The sequence below is a fragment of the Corvus moneduloides genome, chromosome 20, assembly GCF_009650955.1.
Source record: "Corvus moneduloides isolate bCorMon1 chromosome 20, bCorMon1.pri, whole genome shotgun sequence".
Lineage (NCBI taxonomy): Eukaryota > Metazoa > Chordata > Aves > Passeriformes > Corvidae > Corvus > Corvus moneduloides.
Window position 1 is genome coordinate 2,037,562 of NC_045495.1, and position 21,849 is coordinate 2,059,410.

General features: G+C 40.0%; 1 protein-coding gene across 10 annotated transcripts in view; it reads left to right on the forward strand.

Moving 5' to 3' along the window:
• Positions 1–21,849, forward strand: part of BCAS3 (BCAS3 microtubule associated cell migration factor) — a 300,310-nt gene that overhangs the window by 27,085 nt on the left and 251,376 nt on the right. For all 10 annotated transcript variants that reach the window (XM_032129570.1, XM_032129573.1, XM_032129578.1 and 7 more), the window contains exons 8-11: positions 6,534–6,641; positions 9,217–9,293; positions 19,872–19,948; positions 21,611–21,694. In XM_032129570.1, the coding sequence (XP_031985461.1) occupies positions 6,534–6,641; positions 9,217–9,293; positions 19,872–19,948; positions 21,611–21,694 (346 nt within the window). The remainder of the gene's footprint in view (positions 1–6,533; positions 6,642–9,216; positions 9,294–19,871; positions 19,949–21,610; positions 21,695–21,849) is intronic.

The following is a 21,849-nucleotide window of genomic DNA, read 5'->3' on the forward strand; positions in this document are numbered from 1 at the left end:
TAATTATTTCTTGGAAACAGGATTGTTTTCAAGCTCTTCAAAAATTGTAATTTGAGCCATAAACTGGCATATAAACAATTAAGGTTTAGCAGAGTCCTAAGCAGCTGACAGACATCTTCTAATGATCTCTGTCATGCAACTGGAGGCAGAGGCTGCTTAATACAGAGGTGATGAAGTGTTGCACAATCCCACCGGTTTCTTACGCTGTTAATGACACCGAGGGCAAAAGAATTTTAGCTCAGACAGGTTGGTGCAAGGTTTTGTGCTTAGTGGTGAAGCCCCAGAATGGTTCTGTGGGCTCTGGGACAGCGGCGCGGGCGGGCCTGGAGCCGCTGGCTTAACGTGGCCTTTGTTGGTGCTGATGGCATGTGAGGGGAGAGGGTGCCAAGGGGCCTGTGAGGCTCATGAATCATGAGGGAAAGCACAGAAAGGGAAAAAACGAACCTGAAATCTGAAGAAATTGGTTACAAGAACCAACAGGATGAAATATTTGGTCCTTCATAATAGTTTTAACACTAGCAGGTAAAGACTTTGCAGTGCTGGTTATTGAGTGTGCAGTCACACACGAGGTGGGGCTTTTAATGCACGCAGGTTGCAGAGGAACATGCCTCAAATATATACAATTAATTGGATATATGCTGAAATAATCAGCTGCCATCTGTGTTAACTGTGCTGTCTCCTGATACACCATTAATCAGAAAGTACTGTCAGTACAAATGCCTCAGAATAAAGGAAGAAGCTGTGCTATTGCTTTGGAGGGTTAGAAATATTGGCACTTTAAAAAATCTGGGTCTAGCTGAGGCTGTAAGTGGCTCCACAAAATGCTCAGTTTGTGTTGTATATGTGCTTGGTGAAATTTGGCTGGAGCTGAGGTATTTCACCATCAGTTTGCCCTCAGAGTTGTGCTCCCAGAAATGTGAACTTTTCCTCTTAAGCTGTGACATGTGGCTGTCTCTTGATATGCAAAAATTTCTGCATTTTTGATTTTGATCCATTCTGGATGATCTTGGATATCTGTGTGGCTGTTACTGCAATACAAATGATGTGCATTTATTTCAGTGGTGAGTTCTGATTCATTTGACAGTAGGAAGGGCAAGACAACTCTTTAATTTTGTATTTTTTGGAGAAACACATCAGATTGTGGCTTAATCAGCTGATCACAGAAATACTGGTTGTTGATAGAGGTATGATAAATGCAGTTGTATTCTGTCAGAACTTAATCTTTGCTCGTGTTCATGAAGATTTACAGAAATGTCTCCAGTTTCGTGCGTGTTCATAGAATGATCACTGCACAGCCAGTGCAGGTTCATAAATTGTGTATGAAAGGACTGTTTAGCTACACACAAGCAAAATCTAGTCCAGAATATACCAGAAAAAAAATGATCCTGCTCTGCAAGTGGAGCTCCAGCTGTACTTTCCCCTCAGTGATAGCCACGGTCAAGTAGATAAACAAATCTCCGGAGATGCCGCTAATCTTCCTGTATTAACTAACTGGAAATATGATGGGACAGCTCTGTTTTGTAACATGTGGCACGTCTCAGTGAAGTGGAAAGTGTGTCACACTCGGGTCTCCCTGCAAAGGCCACAGCTGAGAAGGCAGCTTGTGCTGTGTTTTACACTCCAGCGACAGGAGTGCCACATGCCGGGGACACCAAGGTGGCTGTGGGCTCTTGGATGGCTCTCATCAGCTCCATGCATCCTGAAATGTAAAAACAAACCCAGCAAAACCCCCTCAAACCTAGAAAGCCTCTTCTGATGATGAGAGTGAGGGATAACAGAGAACACAACAGTCGAAACGTGTTATGTGCTGCTGGATGTGGGAAGAGCTGCCAAAATAAGGAATTTGGAGGCTGCTAAGTATTCTGATATTTTTAAGGATTCCTCTTTTACTTTTCTCTTGCAGTATCTGTTGCAATAATCAATATTTGCACAAACCCACTCTTAAATTTCCCCCCTCTTGTTGTTGTCTGGCACCTTGACTACAGATGGGAAGCGAAGGAGTTGTTGGTTTCATGGGACAGAAGTGGATTAATGGTTACTGAAAGTACTCAAAACTGGAAAAGTCTCTGTGAAGAACTGTGTGGAACCTCAGGTTCTCTCACAGATCATGGCCAGAGTTATGCAGGAGACAGAAACCAGTCCTTGAACCAATCCCTCAATCAATCCTTCAGCAGGTCCTTCCTGGGTCATTCCAGGTGCAGTTAGACCCTGCCCTGTGAAGAAATGCCTTAGTTATGAACTAACAGAAATAAAATTTACTCCTTATAATCAAAAAAAGGAGACTCCTGAGCCTGAAACCTGACTCATTTTACCTGTTACAAAATGGTTTCTGCAGAGTTGGTGACTTTTTGTGTCACGGGCAAGTAATAAAAATATTTTCAATGAAGATGGTGAAGTACAAGGATAAGGTGAAACTTTTTTTCCTGGGCTGACAGACTTGATCAAAACATTTGAGGAAGATGCAACGGTGAAGTTTGTATTTCTTGGTGTTTAACACAACTGTTTTAGTGCTGTATCAAATAATTCCCTCCCCTTTTTTTAAAGGATTAGATTTAGTAACGTCTGTCTAAGGTTGGTGCAGGTTTTTCTTACTTAGAAATTAATGTTTCCGTGCTTTTTGCAATTTGTGGTGCACTTAAAATGTCTCTGCTGCTTTGTAATTCAGTGCTGCACACACATTTTGGGGGAAGTGTCACTTTCTGAGAAATTTTGTGCTGCTTTTCCTGATTTTGAATGAACCTGTTAAGTACCATGAATTAGAAAATGACTTAGCGTGGAGTTTTCGAGCTTTTATTGTGAAAAGATGGGATGCAGAGAGCCTTTAGATGCTGAAAGTCCTAGTGGAATCTCTTTCTGCAGTGATGTTTAAGGAATAAAGAATTGAATTTTTTTTCTTTTTTCTTTTTTTTTTTTTTAGTTTTCATTCTGGTGTGCATCCCTCAGAAAGAAGAGGGGAGAATGGCAGTGCTGGAGAGGGCTCAGAGGAGTTTAGTGCTAGGGCTGGAAAACAAACCTCACAACTTAAGGCTTAAAAGTCTTTTTCACTTTATTGGTGCTTGGATTGCTGTAGGTGATCGCTGACAAAAGATAACTGAAGGCAATGAGCCTTTTTGTGTTCTTGACAGAGACACAGAAGCCAAAAAGCAGAATATGTACAAGTTCTATCAGGCACTAAGAAGTCATTTCATAAAAATAAAAGGATCAAAATGTTGGAACCACTCCCCATAAAAATAGAGGACTCATTGTTGGTCAAAGTCTTTTAAGACAAGATTAGATTGCTTGGTAAAAAGTCATTTCTTTGAGCTTCTGGGACATTTTGTGCAGGGCCTGGAAAGAGAAGATGATCCTTCCAGAATTGAAATCTGTTAATCTGAGGAAACCTTCTTCAGGGCCCTTGAGGAGAACAGAATTGCCTTTGTGGTCTCACCATGTTTGTAATATTGCTGCAAAGATCATAATCAAATCTCATGCTTCAACTTTGCAGTGTAAAGGTTCAGGCAGGAATTTTTCCAATATTCAATTAATTAACTCTGTGCTCTGGTTTTGTTTTGCTTCTCTTCCCCTCTGAAGCACCAGAGAGGTAGAACCAGTCACTGGAGAATCATAACCACCCCTGCTGATTAAAAACTTGGGTTACTGTCAGCATCTTCTTCTTTCCTATATAGAAATAGTCTTTTTTTACCAGCAACTTACTGGTAGATTTGATGCTTTATAGAGTAGTAATTTTATAAAAAACTTGGAGGAGTAGTTTGCTGTGCAAATCCTTTGGATATATCTTGAACAGCCACTTCCTTGGAATTGCCGTCACTTTTCTCTCAGCTGTTGTCTCTACAAGTTTGGAAATTATATTCAATTTCAGGCTCTTAGCAACTTAATATTTACAGCAAAATCTATTTCTTTTTTAATTCTACAAGTTGTTAAAGCTGGGACTAGTAAGAGATTATGTTGAACTATTATTTTGAATAGGATTTCAGTGTAAGTTTTAAGATTTTTATCTCGTCTTAAGGGCACCAAAAGTAATTAATAAAAATAAGTCTGTGCTTTAGGCTGGGCTTTAAAAAAGCTTTGTGAAGGTGGTATAAAATGCAGTGATGTTGGCCAAAGAGATGATTTTATTAAAGGCCACAATTGCCTGGGAAGTCCTCACGTAAAGAACGTTTCATACAGGGCAGCTTTCCCAGCAAGTTTTATTTCAGTTTTACACCTCCAACCTCTTTTTTTTTCCTTTCTAGACCCATGAGCCCAACCTGTCACTGATGTCCATCTCTGAGTGGGATGTTCATCGTGTGGCAGAGCGGAGGAAAATCAACCCTTGGCAATAAAGCAAAGCCTTCAAGGCACAGAAAATTCGGCCTCATCTTGATTCCATCACTCTTCCCCTTTTAAAAACTTCTTTTCCATAAAAAAGCACGTGTGTTTTGTGTGGTGTGTTTGTCTCTCTGCAAACATTTTGCACAGAGCTTTTTGCCATGGTGGGACCCAGCAGATCTGGGAGGAGGTGATGCTGTCGTGTGGCACGAGCACAGATGTCACCAAGTGCCAGCTGGACGAGGCATCTGCTATTTCCCCTCCCTCCCTGCACTGCAGCACTCAAACAGAAGAAGATACAAAAGCCTGAGTGTATTTATACATTTGTTAATGCCACATTTTAAAGTTGTTGGTGGATTTGTGTCCATTACCTTTAAGAAGTTGTTGATCTCTCTGCAGCTGTTTGAACAATCAGGATATGTAATTAGTATTTGTTGATAATCTGTGGGACTAATTCACAAGAATTTTATTTGTGACAGAATTTCAGGGTATTTCTGACTTACCCATATAACATGTTCCAGGCTAGGTTGGACAGGACTTGGAGCAACCTGGGGCAGTGGAAAGTGCCCCTGCCCATGGCAGGGGGAGGAGCTGGGTGAGCTTTAAGGTCCCTTCCCACCCAACCCCAGTCTGGAATTCTGTGATTCCATGATATTTCTTGGTTACTGGCACTTGAACTCAAGGTTTTACCCTGTGTGGTTGAAAAAAGTATTAGTAGAATGGTCTTACCATGATCAGCCAAGAGATCATAATAATTAAGCCATAATAATAATTATGGATTTGAGTGACAGAATTATTACCCATAAATTGGAAGAAGTGTTCAACACAGGATGATGTAGAAATAGTAATCACTATTGAGTGTGTTGATACAATTTTAGCTATATCTACTTTGGTGATTTCTGTTTTGAAATTTCCCTTCTATCAACATCATAATTTGCTAGAGGTAATAAACTACTTAATTTTAAAAAGTTTGTACATAGACCTTGCAGTGTTTTTTTGTGTTTTTGAGCAGCAGTGAACTTTAATGTGAAGGAGCTGGCTTGAGTCTCACTGGTTTAAAGGTGTTTTTGAAGGGCCTTTGAAGTGCTTGAAGTAATAAATTGCACCCTCTAGTTACTGGCCTAGAAAAATGTATATTTTGGGAAAAATTTCAGTGGGCAAAATGTCAAAACCTATTTTTTCTATTATTTTTCTGACAGTTGTCTTGCTGTGCATTTACTGTATATTATACATTACTATTTAAACCATTTTATTATCTTGAGGCATTGGGGGTAAACAGTTGGCATTTGTCCTCCAGCTTTCCAGAAAATTCTCGAGCAGCTTGAGCAGATCCAAGAGACAAGCGAGTGTTGGGGCAGGAATTGTGTGAAACTCTGTAAAATAAAACAGATATGGGCAGGGGGGAACACCCTCTTTTACCAATGCTCAGGATATGTTTGTACAGCTGGCAATTTGTGCTCCTTCATATTCCTTGACCTAGAAATAGCCAAGGTTTTAATGCGTTCTTGGAGGGGGAGAAAGGTGTTGTGGAACAGAGCTGCCACATCAAAGCCTCTCCTCAGCCTCTAAAAGGGTTTCCACCACTGCCTTCCTCAGCCCTATCGAACACTCAGCACTTTTCCCACTCAGCCTTTTTATTAAGAAATGGCCTTAAGGCTTTTATTTATATTTAAATGATAAAAGTGACACAAAGCAGTTGAAAAGATCTACACGGTTCAAACAAAAGTCCATCAGGGACGTAATGTAAATTCTGGGTGAGGTGTCTCCATCTCCCCAAGTCATGCAGCTCAGCTGCTGCTCTGGGGAAGTCCTCCCTGTAGGAGAGAGTTACTCTGAGGAGTAGTTTTTAACTAGGATGTGGTTTAAAGCTTCATGGCTTTTTTTTTGCTGCTATGCCAAGGTCTTACTGGTGGTAAAAGAAACCAAGTGTTTGATAATCAGTTGCACAATACAGGTTCAGGACCGTCATGGAGATCATAATTCAGTTTTCCTTCTTAATGTAGAAGGCTTATATTGACCCTTTGTTCTCCAGGATTCTGCTGGGATTGCTGGAATTCTGAGTCCAAGACTTGATGTACTTGGAGGTCTTTTCCAGCCTTAATAGTTCTGCGGTTCTGTGACTTTTCCGTTAGTGTGCTAAGCAATATTAGGAGGATGAAATCATTAAACCCCAATTTTAAAAATATCCTGATTACCATTAAAATATTTTTTTTTATTCCTTTCAGCACCAGCCCACCCTACTGCTGTGTGGATCTGTATTCCCTGAGAACAGGAGAGATGGTCAAGTCCATCCAGTTCAAAACTCCTATTTATGATCTGCATTGTAATAAGAGGTAAGGATGCTCATTCTGCATGCCTTGTGTGTTAGGGCATGCCAGATTTTGGTAATAAATGCAATTTCTGGTGTATGACCTCCCTGATTTTCTTATTTTGACTTTCCTGTAAGCACAGCTCTGTTTCTCCATTTCTCAAGGAGTATTTCAGTATATTCAGAATCATTGTGCTTCCCCCATGGCTTTGGTTTAAGAAGCTCAAACCAAAAAATCATTTAAGCTTCTTTCAGTTGTGATAAAGAGTGAGCAGGAATCGCCGAAATCCTCGATGATCCACCTACAGCTGGAGAAATGGGATCACAGAGAGTTTAAACAGCACAGAGCACTAAGGAGTTTATGTCTCTCTTCTTCGTGTTGGTCTGTTGGATTTTGCCTTCCTGCACATCCAAAACATTCCTGGTGTGCAGTCTGTGGTTTGCAGGGAATAATGTTCCAGTGAGTCAAATAACAAAGCAGCATCTCTGGCTTGGGATAGAGAGAAAATGGCTCTGGAGGCTGAGGATCACAGAGCTCCAGCAGAACAGGAGCTGTTGTGTCCACGGAATCAAATTTTGCTGAGTTAACTTGAAATCCCCATCTCTCCCAGACACACAAAACTGAAGTTTTGTGGTTTGCTTTGTAGTTTGCTGCATCTTTTTAAGGCAGAAGAGAAATCTCAGGATCTCTGTGTGAGGATCCTGCTGATCCCTTGGCACTCGTGATGGGAGAATTTGGAGTGGTGACTTTGGTCCAAGCTCTGCTGACGTTCCTGCTCGCTTCACCCTCCCATTACTGCCTGAGTCACTGTGGCCTCAGGTGCCCTGGGGAAGTGGTGCAATCGAATTCCTGGGGTAAAGGTAGAGCTCTGGGTGAAGAAATTACTGCTTTTCTTTGGAAATACATATTGCCATGCCAAAATGGATGGTCTTTCAGTAAACAATAACGCAAATAACTGAAAACATCAGAATGATAAGTTTTTTGTGCCTGGTTTTGTTGCAGATGGGAAGTAGATGAGTGTGCATCAAACTTGTGCAACTAATAAATAGATGAATAAATCCTCTGGAATCATCCATCTGGGGGGTTCATTTCTGCAGAAAGACACAGTGTCTTCAAAGAGGAGAAAACAAAAATAATCAGGATTGGGAAATACTCCCATCAAATACCCATAGGTTTTCAGTATATACACATTACACTTCCCCCTGCAGTCAAAGCCTCCCCATTATTCATTGGTTTCCTTTACTTTAGGCAATGTAGAAAAAGTTAAATTGATGTATTTTCTTCTGTTTTTCTCTCCTGCAGTTTCAGCAATTGGAAGATGTCTTTTAACTAAAACTACTAATTTGTCCAAAACTAATTTATATTAAAAATTTTGTATTAAAAATTTATATTTAAACTATTTATATATCTGAAAACATCAGCAAGCATGAGGGGATGGTCTATGTTTTGATTTTAGTGTAGTCCTTCACAGGTATTGACCTCTTATGGGGTAAGAGGAAATTTTCTTACAGCAAAACAGGTAAAAATAGGGAAAAGGGGGTTAAAGGCTGATTCACACTGCTGGGAGATAATCATCACCCTTTCCCCAAGGATAGGAGTTGAGACTGAGGTGATTCATCCCATTTTTAAAGGTGACTGTTCCAGGCTGCAATACACAATTGTAATGTTCACATGAAGCATTAGGTGTGTGTTTTAGTCAGTGAGAGATGTGATTAATTTTTTTCCACATTGTATCTTTACAATTAAAACTATTAAAACAATATTTAATAATGATCTATATTGACAGCTAATTAAAAATACTTTCTCACAGTCTGCCTAATGAGAGAATAACAGATTATTAATTATGTCATATTGCTAAATGTAGGTTTTATGTGTTGGCTTCCCAGGTGCTTCTTTCATGTCAGGCTTTTACAAACTTGGTTTTGGGAAGCCATCAGCGTGGGAGAAGGTGTTCCCTGGTTCTAAAACTTCCAAGATGCTCTTCTGCTTCCGTATTTGCATCTCTGGGCTCTCTTTTTTGAGGCAGCACCATGTTTCCTGCATAGTTACCCTGTGGTTTTCGATCTTCACAATAAAAGTGTGTAATGTACAAGCAAGCACATAAACATACGTCTTTAATTTGCTAATTGACCCAAATTCTGCTTCTCTCAGCTCTGTTTGTGTGCTGATGTTCTTGGTATTACACCCCCTCTGCCTTTAGTAAATGAAATGCTTCAATAAATTTGCACTGAGGTGGGCAATGGGATTATTTCACATTTAGCTCGTGTTCTGCTGATTGTTGATTTGATTGTTGTTTGAGTCAGTGAGAGCAATTCAGGGTCTTTGCAGCTCCATTCTTGCTTTTTAATGGAGCTTTTACTGCAGGAGGTATATCACAAATGAGCTGTGTTGTTGTGGATCAGACCCCTGCACTTCCTGAAGTGGAGTTTATGTGGCTGGGAGGAGAGAGAACCCTCGATAACTGCCAGGGATTGGTAACCTGGCACTTCATCACTGTAGGATTTATATTGATGCTTTGGAAATAATTACATTTAGATATTGAATCTTTAAACCAATGCATTTAATGTCTAAAGTGGACGTTCCATTTCTGTGTTTTCAGGATCCTTGTTGTGGTCCTGCAGGAGAAAATCGCCGCCTTTGACAGCTGCACTTTCACCAAAAAGTTCTTCGTTACCAGTACGTACAATTTTGGCCTCAGAGGTGGACTGAGATTTTTTTGTTTGTTTCTTTTATTCCTAAATCCTCAAAGCAGGTCTTCATGACTTTGTTTGGAGCTTCAGGAAAACCTGCTTCAAAAAAAACCCAAATCCAGATGCTACTGTGTCAGTATTTAACTCTTTTCTATATTTATTGTAGCTGTAACTGTAAGTGTTAGGGGCACCCACACTGCCATCCATCAGTAGCTGATTCTTTTGTTCTTTTTGCACAAATGTGTGTAAAAGCCTCAGGTGTGAGTTCCAGGTTATCACATCTGCAGCAATTAAACCCACAGCAATCTGCCCTCTGTTCATTTTCAGTTGTTCCTTAGGCACACTGGGTTTTTTTCATGTGTCTTTACAGTTCATAATTTACTTTGGAAAGGTCAGAGTTTTATTGTTGAAAAGAGTCTGCATTTTTCTGGATGGATTTTCAGTCACAATTAGAAAAGTTTAAATTATTTTTTTCTATTATCTGTGTATTCATAGAAAAAATCTCCCTAGGAGAAGATGTTTCTTGTCATAGTGTGAGGGAAAGCATCTTTATGCAGTAATATTAAAGTTGCCAATAGGTGTCAGTTTCTTCCTATCCATGGATGTAAGATACTGGGAATCTGCTGGGATTCAGCGACAAGATCCAAATGGGAAAGGACTTATTTGTGTCCTATTCATCACTTCCTTTTTATGCAGCAAGAATTAGGGTACAAGCCTTGCTTTATTTTACATGAAAAGTAAAGAAAACCTCTCAGTTAAATGTGTATTTTGAGAATTTTTGGGCTTATTTTGTTGGGTTTTTTTGGTTTTGTTTTTTTAAAGATACTGCAATTTATTTTTAAAAATGAATCCACTGAAGTTAATTTTGAGGAACAGAGATACCCTATTCTTAACTGTAACTCTGATTTGCAGTTTGTTTTGTGGAACAGCAGTGGAATTTAAAGAGGACAAATTAAAACTTTTGACGATAATTACCAAATTATTTTTTAAAAAATCCAAAAACTCCTGAAATGTCACCAATCCCAGTGTATTTCTCCAGCTGTGCTGCTTTTTGATACGAGAAACTCAAGATTTTCTCAAACTTTGTTCTGGTTTAATTAAGGACAACCTCATTTTTGGGGCATTTCGGATACCCCAACAGCCAGAGCTGGAGCCACCACAGCCCTTCCCTGTCCCCTCCCAGCTTGGTGGGCAGAGCCCTGTGTTTCTTCCCTGGATTTATGGGTTTTTGGGACCTGTCCTGAGGATTCCAAGCTCAGCCATTCCCTGGGTCCCACTCCCAGGCGGGTGCCGTGCCCTGGCACGTCGGGGCTGCAGCAGAGCTTTTGGCTGAGCTTTCCCATTTCATGTGCTGAAATCTCCTCGACCTGAGAGTGTATCTTTAAAGGCTTAAGTTCCTCTGATGTGTTTGAAATTGGATGTAAATGAGCTCCCTCGTTAGCTGCAGGGATTTCTGGGAGGCAGCCAACTGGCCACGACTGGCTTCTTTGGCTGTGCCTTTTTTTTTAAAAATTTATTAAAGGACAGCACCAGTATCAATTAAAAAAGCAGAAATCTTTGAAAAGGAAGCTCAGAAAAAGGTCTTAGAGGCCTTTTTGTTTGCATTATTGGAGCATCTCTGTGTGCAGGGCAGCCTGAGTCCTGCCCAGGCTCATCCTGGTGCACCTCAGCTGTGAGGATGTCACTGCCTGCCCAGAGAATTTGTCAGTACGAAAAAGATTCTCAATCTGACTGCTTTGGTCAGGAGTGAGGGCATAAAGGTCAGAAATACTACTGAGGGCCACTGACTCTTTGAAGGGTTTTCTGTTACTTTTAAGGAAAAGAAAACCTTTTATTTCAAGAAGATTTGGTGATGATGTGGAGATCACATCTTCCATCCCTATCAGCTGAGTGGTGTGGGAGCCTTAGAACCTCACTGAGACAGCACAAACATGAAGCAGCATCTCTGGTCTGTTTTGTTGATTATTTGTATGTAGAAATGAAATGCAGAATGTCCAATTAAAAGCAGTGTCAGGAATCCTGAGATTCCTCAGAAATGCTAATGCAGCTGCCATGCACATGAGGAGTGTTTGTCTTTCTGTTTTTGTTTTTGTGGTTGGATGTGTAGCTTAATATATTGTTGCCATAAATATACCATAAAATATTCAGGATGTAGAACATGGTCAAGTTCGTGCTGCTGTTGGAATGTTTTAACTCCTGCATTTCCTGATTTTTCCTGAGCAAGTTTGACATAGAACTAACCTTTGTTTTCCCCTGCCTAGGATTACATGGAACTGTGCTGGTTTGACTTGGATGGCAGGGAGCCAGCATGTTTTATTTGTGCCTTTTGTAACAAAACCTCAGGGTACAGGTGCTCCAGACTGGGAGAGGGAATTTAAGACAGGTGCTTAAACGTGGAGGGAAAACATGCTGTAACTATTGTAGAAAAATTACCAGGATATCCTCTAATCTGCCCTGTGGGGTGTTCTGATTTTAAATGTCTGCTAGGAAAAGGCAGAGCATCAGTCTCGTGGCAGTCACTTCCATCCATCACTGCTCTCCCTGTGCTTGGAGCCAGCTCCTTTTCCCTAAGAAAGAACTCACAGCAAGGAGAGGAGAAAGCCAAGCAGGAATTTCACATCCTGCACTGCTTTAAGTGCTCCTGTGGCCAAACTAAAAAAAAAAAAAATAATGTTATGCTTATGTTAGGAATGTGTTTCCTTTGCTGGTTGTGAGTGTCAAGGTGTGGATTTTAAATAGATTCTTAAATAGCTCAGAGTTTTATTGTGGTTCACTTCAGATTTCCTTCAGAGCCTTTTCTGCACATGACTGAAGGATTAGAAACCAAACAGAAGCACGGAAACCAAAGTGATGCTCAGGCTTTTTTTGCCCCTACTTTGCTCTAAACAAAAGCTGCAGAAAAGCTGAATTCCATTGATTTCTATTACATCAGTGCCCCTCACCCCAAAACTGCTTACTTAGTGGAAAGCTGATGATTATGAATATGGCCTTATGGATACTTTCCTTCTCCATAAAGAATATCCTCCCCACCCCCTGGGCCCTGAGTAAAGATTCTCACAGATAACATCATGCATGTGGCATCATCCCTGTGTCCGATAACGAGGGCCTGCTCAGCTTCCCTGCCCCTTCCACTCCTCATATTGATATATTCTCCATCCATTATTCCCCAGGGATGGAGACAGTTATTGCAGCCATTAGCTGGCACCACATTTCTATTGATGCTGTTCAGTAGAGCCCTGAGAGGTAATTTTGCAGATTTTAGTCAGAGTACTTTATTGTATAGAAAGTCTCAAAAGGCTCTCCTCACCACAAGCCAAAAATCGGTCAGTGGATGTTAAATGCCCTGCACCTCTCCAAGTGAATAAAACCCCCAATCCAAATGGTGTTGGATGCTCTAATCTGCAGTTTGGATTTGGGATTCCTGTTTGCTCTCACGTTGACACACGAGGAATAATTTGGTGGTTTCAGTTTGTCACAGGGCTGGTCTGGAAATCACCAAGGCTTTTTTGGACATTTCTGTTGGAATTCCTTTCCCTGCTGGGCTCACAGGGAGCAGTTTGAGCTCTTGACTTTGAAGTAAAAACACTGGATGTCCTATGAAGAGATTTAATGCCTGAAGAGTCACATTCTTCAAGAAGTTCTGTGTGTTTCACTCCTCAGCTGTGGGTATTTCTCCTGGTTATCCCACACAGGATAATAATTGACAGGATTCCTGTGTCTGGGGGGGATCAGCTCAGATCGAAAGTCCTCAGGGCAGGTGGGAAGGGAGCTCCTGAGTCACAGGATTTTCTTGATCAGTGAAGAAGAGCCAAGTATGTCGCTGTGGATTGCTATAAGCACTTCTAATTTTTACACACACACATCTATATGAGCACCTGCCACTTCACAGCATTTTTCCCTGAGAAATGTTGATTTAATTTTGCTTATTCTTTTTAACAGTGGTATTTATAAATAAGAGTGTTTTTTTCCTGGCTGTGGGAACCAGTGTCTCACCATTCCAGGATAATGCTGGAACACTTTTTGGAGAGGTCTTCAGGGGCACCGTGGTGGATTTATGGGAACAAATGGCTTTGGTGCTTGCAGGAGGTTTTGCTCCACTGCAGGAAAGTGTAAATACAACAGAAAAGCTGCATAAAGCCACAACAGAGGCCTTAGTCCCCAAGATGTGTATCTTCATATCTCCTGGCTCTGACAGCTTTACAAATTAGATGTAAAGCAGGAAGTGCTCTTTGTTTCTATATAAGTTATTTTTATCTAAAGCCCCCAAATCCTCAATGTTAAAGGGCAAGCAAAGCCATCTTACATTGTCCTGCAGAGAAACAGCAACCTCAGTGGCAACTTTATTATTTGTCACTGTCCAAGTCTGAACAAAAAAAGAAGGTAAACCTGAGATTAAACATTGCCCTGAAATCAGTCCAATTGGTGCTAAATTAAACAGCCAGGCCTAATGAACATGAAAGGCCACTGATATTTTTAGTAAAAGCTCTGGGATTGGGCTTGGACCTGTGGAGTAACAGTAAAAACATAAAATCATGGAATTCCTGAGTTGGAAGGGACCCACTGGGACCATCAAAGTGCAGATGCTTCAAACGGCCGTGGTAGAGTGGACAGGGAAGGAGATCTCTGTAGTAATAATAATAATAATAATAATAATAGCAACAGCAATGTTAACATTTAAAAAAATTAATCTGTGGTCCTTCCATAAGCTTCTCTGAGGGAATTCAGTTCTTCTGATGCAGGATAGCACAAAATCATGGAATGGTTTGGGTTGGAAGGACCTTAACAGTGTGAAGCCATTCCCCTTATCCTGGTGATCCAGACCCTTCTCCAAAGCCTCTCTCTAGCATTTATGGCTTTACTGTTTCAATTTATTTCTACTTGGTTTTTTTTTCCTTTTAGTATTTTAATAGCAGTAATGCCACTACGATTTAAAATTAAATAAGGGAAAAAAATGGTTTAGGTGGCAAACCTGATTTCTCAGGGGGTGCAGCCTGCTCCTTTGCTCTTTTACTCCATTTTACGGGTGATACTTAAACAGAAGGAAGTACAAGAACAATAGAAGAGTTTTGGAAAGTATGTGACAGTGTGAGAGTAATAACATTTACACAGGGCCTTTCATCTAGAAGGAACCCAGAGGAATTTGTAAACAGTATTGCTTTATACAGTTTATAAACAACAAAAAAAATTGGTTTGCTAAAAAAAACCAATAACCAAAAAACAAAAACACAACCAAACAAAAAAATATTAGATAAAACAACTTATATAATTTGTTTTCCTTGGAATAAACAATGTTTTTGCTACAACAGTATCACTCTACTCATTATTTATTGCATATTCCCTTTCTATGCTCTCTGTCATGGATCTGCTTTCTGGCTGCTCTGCGCTGCAAGAATTAAGGATGGAGTTTTGTAATTTCGTTCCTATGGAGTGCTCTGTGTTTTGTAAGACCCAGAAAAAGAATTACAGATTGATTATTAGGGATGTAGCATCACTTTAGTGGGTTCTTGGAGCTATTTATTTAAAAATACACAATGGCCCTGCTTCACTGATTTTTGAAGTGATAATCCAGCAAGTCCTTTGAATGATTAAAGGCAAAGAATTTCAGTTAAAATGAGTTACTTCTTTTGGAATTTGTTTAGAAAACTGTGTTTGAAACCACTGGACACTTCAGATGACATGTGTCATCTTTAATGAACCTTGCCAGGCACTGATCAGAAAAATTTTTGTGTCTCCAGAAATCAGGAAGGTTTCCTTAGGATGGAGATGAGCCTGGGAATCTCTGCCTTCATGGCATTTCCTGTGACCCAAAAGATGCCATTTCTGCCTTATTTTGGGATTAGGGAAAGAATCCTAAAAGGATTTTCTATTAATAACTGCCCATCCTCTCAGCTTGAAATAAAACTGGACTCCTCTGGTATGGATTCCTCACAGGTACAAGCTGTGAGATATCCATTAAAATCCACCCCCTAGGAAACAGTAAATCAAAACTAGTTATAAAAAAGGATGAGCGTGTACCACTGCAAAGGAAACTGGAGAGGATTGGGGAAAAGAAAGCAGTGAAAACAATGGAAAAAGAAAGTTTTCCTATTAAACTGATAGGGAAAAAAGACTGAAACAAGACAGAAAAGAACTTAAAATGTTTTTCATTAAAAAGTAAGAACAAAGTCAGGATAGAGGGGATGAAAGTCTGGAAAATACCAAAAGCAGATTTTTTTTTTCTGGACTATAAATGTTGTTGTAGGGAATAAAGTTCTTATAATGTGCTGTGAAATTAAAAATCAACCAGTAGTGTCTTAAGGTAAACATGATGGGATGTGTTTGAAGGGAAGCAATGCTAGATGATTCTGATTCGGCTCTTTCAGTCCCTCAGCTTTATTAATTCCATTGTTAATTTGCAGTGGTTTATCAGATGTCACTTTACAGTGTGTTTTAGTGAGGTTTGAGAAAGAAATAAAGTTGTGCTCTGGGTAAGGAATTCTGCAAACTGGAAATAAGCCCTGACTTAGCTTAGACAAGTTCTGACTGTTCATATCAGATTTTTCTAGAGAGAGTGTTGTATTCCTGTATTTCCTTTGAATCTTTATTTTATAAAAAAGCTGTGGAGATGCTGAAGAGCTGCCCCAGTTGAAATGGTTCAAGTTTTATTAGTGGTGTGTTTGGTGATTTATTGGCCCAAGCTCTGATCTAGCTGACACGGCTTGTAATGACTTTGTTCCTCTGAGCAGCATTTTCCCGATGTGCTGTTTGTTTAAAAGACAAGTGGGAGGACAGGAATGTGTTGCTTTTCTCCTCTTGGCTGCTCTCTTTGTGTTCACATTGGCATCACTGAAGATCCAGGATGAGCTTTTGGAAAACAATTCAAGGAAAGGACTGGAGCCTTAGTTTTCTGTAGGAGCTCAAGACTGATGGAAAGATCCAGAATCAGAGAAGGGGATATTTGTGTGAATTTTCAGAGCTGAGTAGAGGAGGTGATTTGGGTTGTTATGGGATTATGGATATGAATCTCCAAAGGGTGGTACAGATTTTCATCGTTACCACAAGGGTAGTAATTGAAAAATAATGTAAAATAACTCTTTTTGCTCACTCACAAAGCAAACATTTGTGTAGCTCTTTGGAGAACTTCAGGTAACGTGGGATTCCTATATCCTCAGCAAACCAAAATGTATAAAATCATCTTCGAATGCAAATAATGACAAACCAGGTGCTTATTTCAGTTACCATTTTATAACCCAGTTATTAACAAAAAAGCTAAGAAACTAAGAAATTGTAACACTGGAGAATTTCCCTATGGGGCTGTTTGTAGGCAACACTTCCATCTTGGAAGTGGAAAAAGCAAGGCACAGGATAGGAGGTCCCAGGGTGCCCTTAGCCATGGCCCTGTTCAGAAGGATCTTGGAGCCCATTTCTTGTTCCTCACTGTTGCTTAGGGCAGCACCAGTTGGAGTTTTTGGATGTAGGAACTTGATAAAATTAGCAGAAAAACTTGGACTTTGATTCTGATTTTCAAAATGCAATTTTTCTTCTTTTTTTCTGCAGCTTTGAAGTTACTCATTTCCTCTGCACAGAGGCAGAAGATCACTGTGTACTCAAAAGTTATGAAGTAGTTTCCAGTAGGTTTTCACCTATATTTTTGTGGGTGATAGGCCCAGTTAAGCTGGTTCTAAGATCAGATGTTTTTTAGTACTTGCTTGGTTTGCTGCACTTTTGGAAGGACTTTCCCTCAGTGATCCTTTCTTGGATGACCTCTCCATGCTGTCATTAAAACTTGGAAACTTTGGTCTTCTTGACAGTTAGTTCTGCATTCTCATTATGTTCATTCCTATTGTAAACACACTAAAGTTGCTGCTGTTATTGCTTAGAATGGCTTTTTCCTCTGTTGTTTTGAAGTCTAGTAGAAATAGAAGTTAATCTTTAAGAGAGTGGGGCTGGTGAGGATTGGATGGCCCAGCTCGATGGGTCACGCTGTGTCTGTCTTTTCATTTGCCTCATAGATGATGTTCTGCTGACTCCAGCTGTTTTTTTGGAAAGCAGAAAAACAATTTGCTTTTCCTTCCCATAAAGTATAACCCTTTGTTTATCCTTGTGCTGCTGCAAGTTTCCAAAATGCAAAGACTTGCAAAGAAAAGAAAGGGAGGAAATAGCTCCTTTTTTTATGCTGTTTTTCGTATCGGAGAGTAGAGTTTAGGACCGAGCTGAATTGTTGACCTTTGTGGAGTTTATTCTTAGAATTGGCTGATTTGTGTGTGGAGCCTGATTGACTGAGCCCAGTTCATGGGACAAACCACGGGCAGTGGGTTTGGGGAGGGCAGTCCCAGCTTTTCTAAGTGACTCTTCTATTCAGTGATCAATTTTGGATTTGAAGAATTCTTTTGCAGTTCTTCATTGACTTCAGTTCACTGAAGTAATTGAGAACAGCTCCCTTTTCCAAGCAAGACTTGTATTTTGCTGTGAGTTGTTGAATTGCTGAGGCTCCTTTAGTTTTCTCCTGCAGGGATGTTATGAGTTTGGGAAACGCAAGTCACTGCTTCCAAAGTCACTGTAGAGGTTTACAGGACGAGGGTTATCATCTGGCAGCTTTTAATGCTGTATTTTATACATAAAAGGGAAGGTAAAAGAAAGGTTTGGGGGACCTGAATGCCTTTCCTGACCCAGATAAGAGCTGCCGAGGCAGAAGTCGGTATTAAAACCTCACTGGTCCTGATCTATAATGTCATCGGAAGAACACGTTTGTATTTACAACCCAGGCCTGTATTTACAACCTTTTTTTTGCTTGCTTTGTTCCTTAAGAGGCTCTGGCTACCCACATTTTATGCACTCCTGGAATGCAGTAACAATTGTGGCATCATCTCTTCAGAATTCGTTTTCCTTCCTGAGATCAGGGCGGCGATAAGGCCTCACAAAACCCTCACTGGGTTCTGCCTCCCCGGCCTGACATGGGTTTAATTGGATGAATTAATTCTCTCCTTCCCTTGCTTTCTGACCTTTGAAACAGCTCGCTGTGATCTTTGGAATTTTGCAATACCCTCAGTGCTCTGCTCTGGAAAATGAAATCCAGGGTTGTTTATCTCGGCGGGGCCTACGCGGGCCCAAAAACGCATCCAGAGTGTTGTCAAATGTCCATTTAAACTTCCAGAAACGTCTCAACACCTCCCACACACACACTCACCGCTCTGCAGGTGTGGAAAATGAACCCATTCCACTCGTGTAAGTCCTGCTGTCCTCAGTAAATGTTCTGGGCTGTTCTGGAGCCTGCTGGAGAAGAGCTGGATGTTTGCGGAGATCCGGGTGCTTTTCCTCGCTGTGGGTGCAGTGTCAGAGTCTCATACAAGAGATTTTGGGGAAATAGAAGCTTAACTGGCTGTGGCTGGGTTTGGGTTTTACTTATTTTTTTTGTTAGGATTTTATGCAATAAGCTGCAGAAAAGTTGTGTTGTACGTGTTCTTCTGAAACGCTGTTTGCCTGAGCCCGGCGCTCCTTCTGCCCGGGATACAGGAGCAGCTGCCCAGGGCTCCTTTAAATCAGACACACATGTCTGTAAGGTCTTCAATGTTTTGTTTCTTGGCCAATCAGTGAGAGAATTTAAATTGCAAAATTGACTCTATTAGCCTAAGAACTGATGAAAACTGAGATTAACCATTTGCTTGATAGCCTCCTCCTTCCCCCCGTTCTCTCCTCCTTATTTTTTCATGTAAAAGCGTTTATTTTTAAATACAAATGATTTATTTTGTTTATAAAAATATTTATTTTACTTACAACATTTTATAAAAATACATATTTTAAAGACTTTATCTATGAAATGCCATTTAATACGGGCCTGATTCATTTTAAGCCTTGCCATGTTTTCATTCGCAGCTATTTTCTCTTATAGGTATTTTCATGTTTTAATCCTCAGGAATAATTCTCTTTTCTACACTCATTTTTATCCATATGTATCAATCTATTTTTAATGATAATATAAAGGTAATGGAAAGCAGGTGAACAGTGGAAACATTGCCACTGTTTTTAAAGGAATTACAAATTTTCCCACTGTGTAAAGTTAAGTTTGTGCAAAAGTATATTGGGAGGCTGAGGGCTTGTATATAGAATTGTTAAAATCAAAACCAAAAGCATTTTGAAAGGCTGAGGGCTTATATATAGAATTATTAAAAACAAAACCAAGAGCACAATACATCCTTTCATTCAATAAAAATCTAGAAGAGCTTGAAGTGGACAAACTGTTCACCAACAGAAAGGTGGCAATCAAATAAAATGAATTAAAATGTGAAGATACACAACCAGTCGAGTCAAACATCAATATTCCCTCACCCCAAAATGCCATTTTTTTATCAAAATGGCATTAAAAATGCAAACATAAGGAGAAATTAATATTTACACATAATTAAGTGTTCAAAATAGCTCATCTAACCACAGCCTTATCTCCAGAAACTAAAATGCAAGCATCCACTGAGTGATATTAGCAACTGAAAGGCTTTTGTTTAGACTTTTTGTTTTCTTGGCAATAAATAAAATTCTTTGGAAGAAGTCATTAAGATATTTCTTAATGTTGCTTTTTCAAACTTTGCAGGCTGCTATCCTTGTCCAGGGCCAAACATGAATCCTATTGCTCTTGGAAGCCGTTGGCTTGCTTATGCAGAAAATAAGGTAAGGAGGGGTTTGATATCAAAAAATACTTCTAGATTTTTGTATATATATGGGGGAAAAGAAAAGGTCTCAGGAAAAAGGTACGTGCAAAAGAAGGTTTGTAAGAGGAGTTGCATTAAAATGACAGAACCTCAGTATTTTTATATATCAGATCTTTACTCTGCACATTTGATTTAAGCTCAGGAACTTGGAAGGCAGAGAAGACAGCCATCAACATGTGTTTCAGTGAGGTAACTCAATAATCAACCCATTTTGTGCTTTAAAAGTTTAAAGCATTTAATTACAGACACTTGTGAAGGTAGGCAAAAAACACTTCCTAAATTCTGTTTGGGGAAACTGAGTCTGGATAGAGCCTGGGTTTGTCTGAACCAACACAGCAGGGCACTCTGTAGGTTAGAAAACAGCATTAAATTGGCCACTTTTGAACATCTTTGAAAAAGTTAAGCTCCAGGGGAAAAAAAAAAAGAAAATGCTTGAAGACTTTTTCTTCTTTCTAGAGACAAAGGAAATAGGTCCCAAGCAAAGAAATGATCACTGCCGTTACCTAGAGAAGTGGTTGTGCATTTAAAGCTTGAAGCGAAGCCTCAATTCAGCTTCTAATGCCTTATTTTTATTTCAAAGCAGATGTTTTTTCTCCCTTCCACCTGTGACTGGAGAAGCTGTTTCTAGAGCTGAGCCAGAAATTTATCAGACTTTAGAGATGTATTTGCTGTTACACCTCCTCCAGCACAGCTGATTTCTTCCCAAATTCAAGCCTGCCTTTCCTTTAGTGCCACACCTTGCTGGTGCTGGAAAACTTGAACCCTTGTCAGCAAGTATTGCTGCCAGAACATCAGCCACTGATCAGCAAAAGAATTGTATCACAAAAGGGGTTTAAATGGCTTGTGTGTTCCCAGGTAACTTCACTGTGGGCTTTCCCTAGTTTAAGTATTTTTATTTAGATATCTAAATATAAGCAGGACAGAAAAGCCTCTAGAAACAAATGCATCTTACAGTAATTTTTAGTTTTATTTAGCTTAAATAGTTAAACAGGCAGCATGTTCTGTGTGCAAGCAACAAATACCTATTTTTTTTCTAATTTTACATAGAAGCACAGATTCTGTTGTTAGCTAGGGTTCAAAGGCAAAACCTACTTTTGCAGGGTGATGGCAGGTACAAGAGTCTTGTTTTGATTTATTGATTTTGAAGGAAGGCAATAAAAAGCAAACCCCATGTACATTCCTTTAATCTGTTAAATGCAAAGTTTCAAACGACTCTTTTCCTTTGTCATTTCTTTGCTTGCTCGTCATAAAAAGGAGGGGAAAGCCACACTCGGATTCTTAGAATGTCTGATATTTAATGTTACATATACATGGCTAAAGCTTTTGATTATATTTATTTAAATTTATTTGTGGTATTGCTGCCAGACCAAAAATCCCACCATTTCAAAGTTTATGAATTCTTAGTGAGTACTCATCTGGTAATTGAAAACTGGAGCGGGGGACGCGACAGTCTGGGTGGCACCCAGAAGATTATAAAAAGGGGTTAAGTGTCTCAGCAGGGCTTTTTGCTATTTGTAGGAAAAAATACACCACTGTACATGATAAATAAGAGCTCTGGTAATGGGTTATGGGTTTGTGTAGTTTAATAGTAGTTACTTGGTTGCTGTCTTTCTTCTTGTAGCTGATCCGATGCCATCAATCCCGTGGTGGAGCCTGTGGAGACAACATTCAGTCTTACACTGCCACAGTCATTAGTGCTGCCAAAGTGAGTCCATCATCTGCCCTGGGAGAGCTGCTCGTGGAACATAATTATGAGGTTTCCCTGCTGAATTGTGCTGTGTGTCATCACCCCCCTCCCTTCACAGAGAGGAGAGCACGCTGAGAATCCTGCAGGCATCAGCACCGTGCCTGCACTCCCCA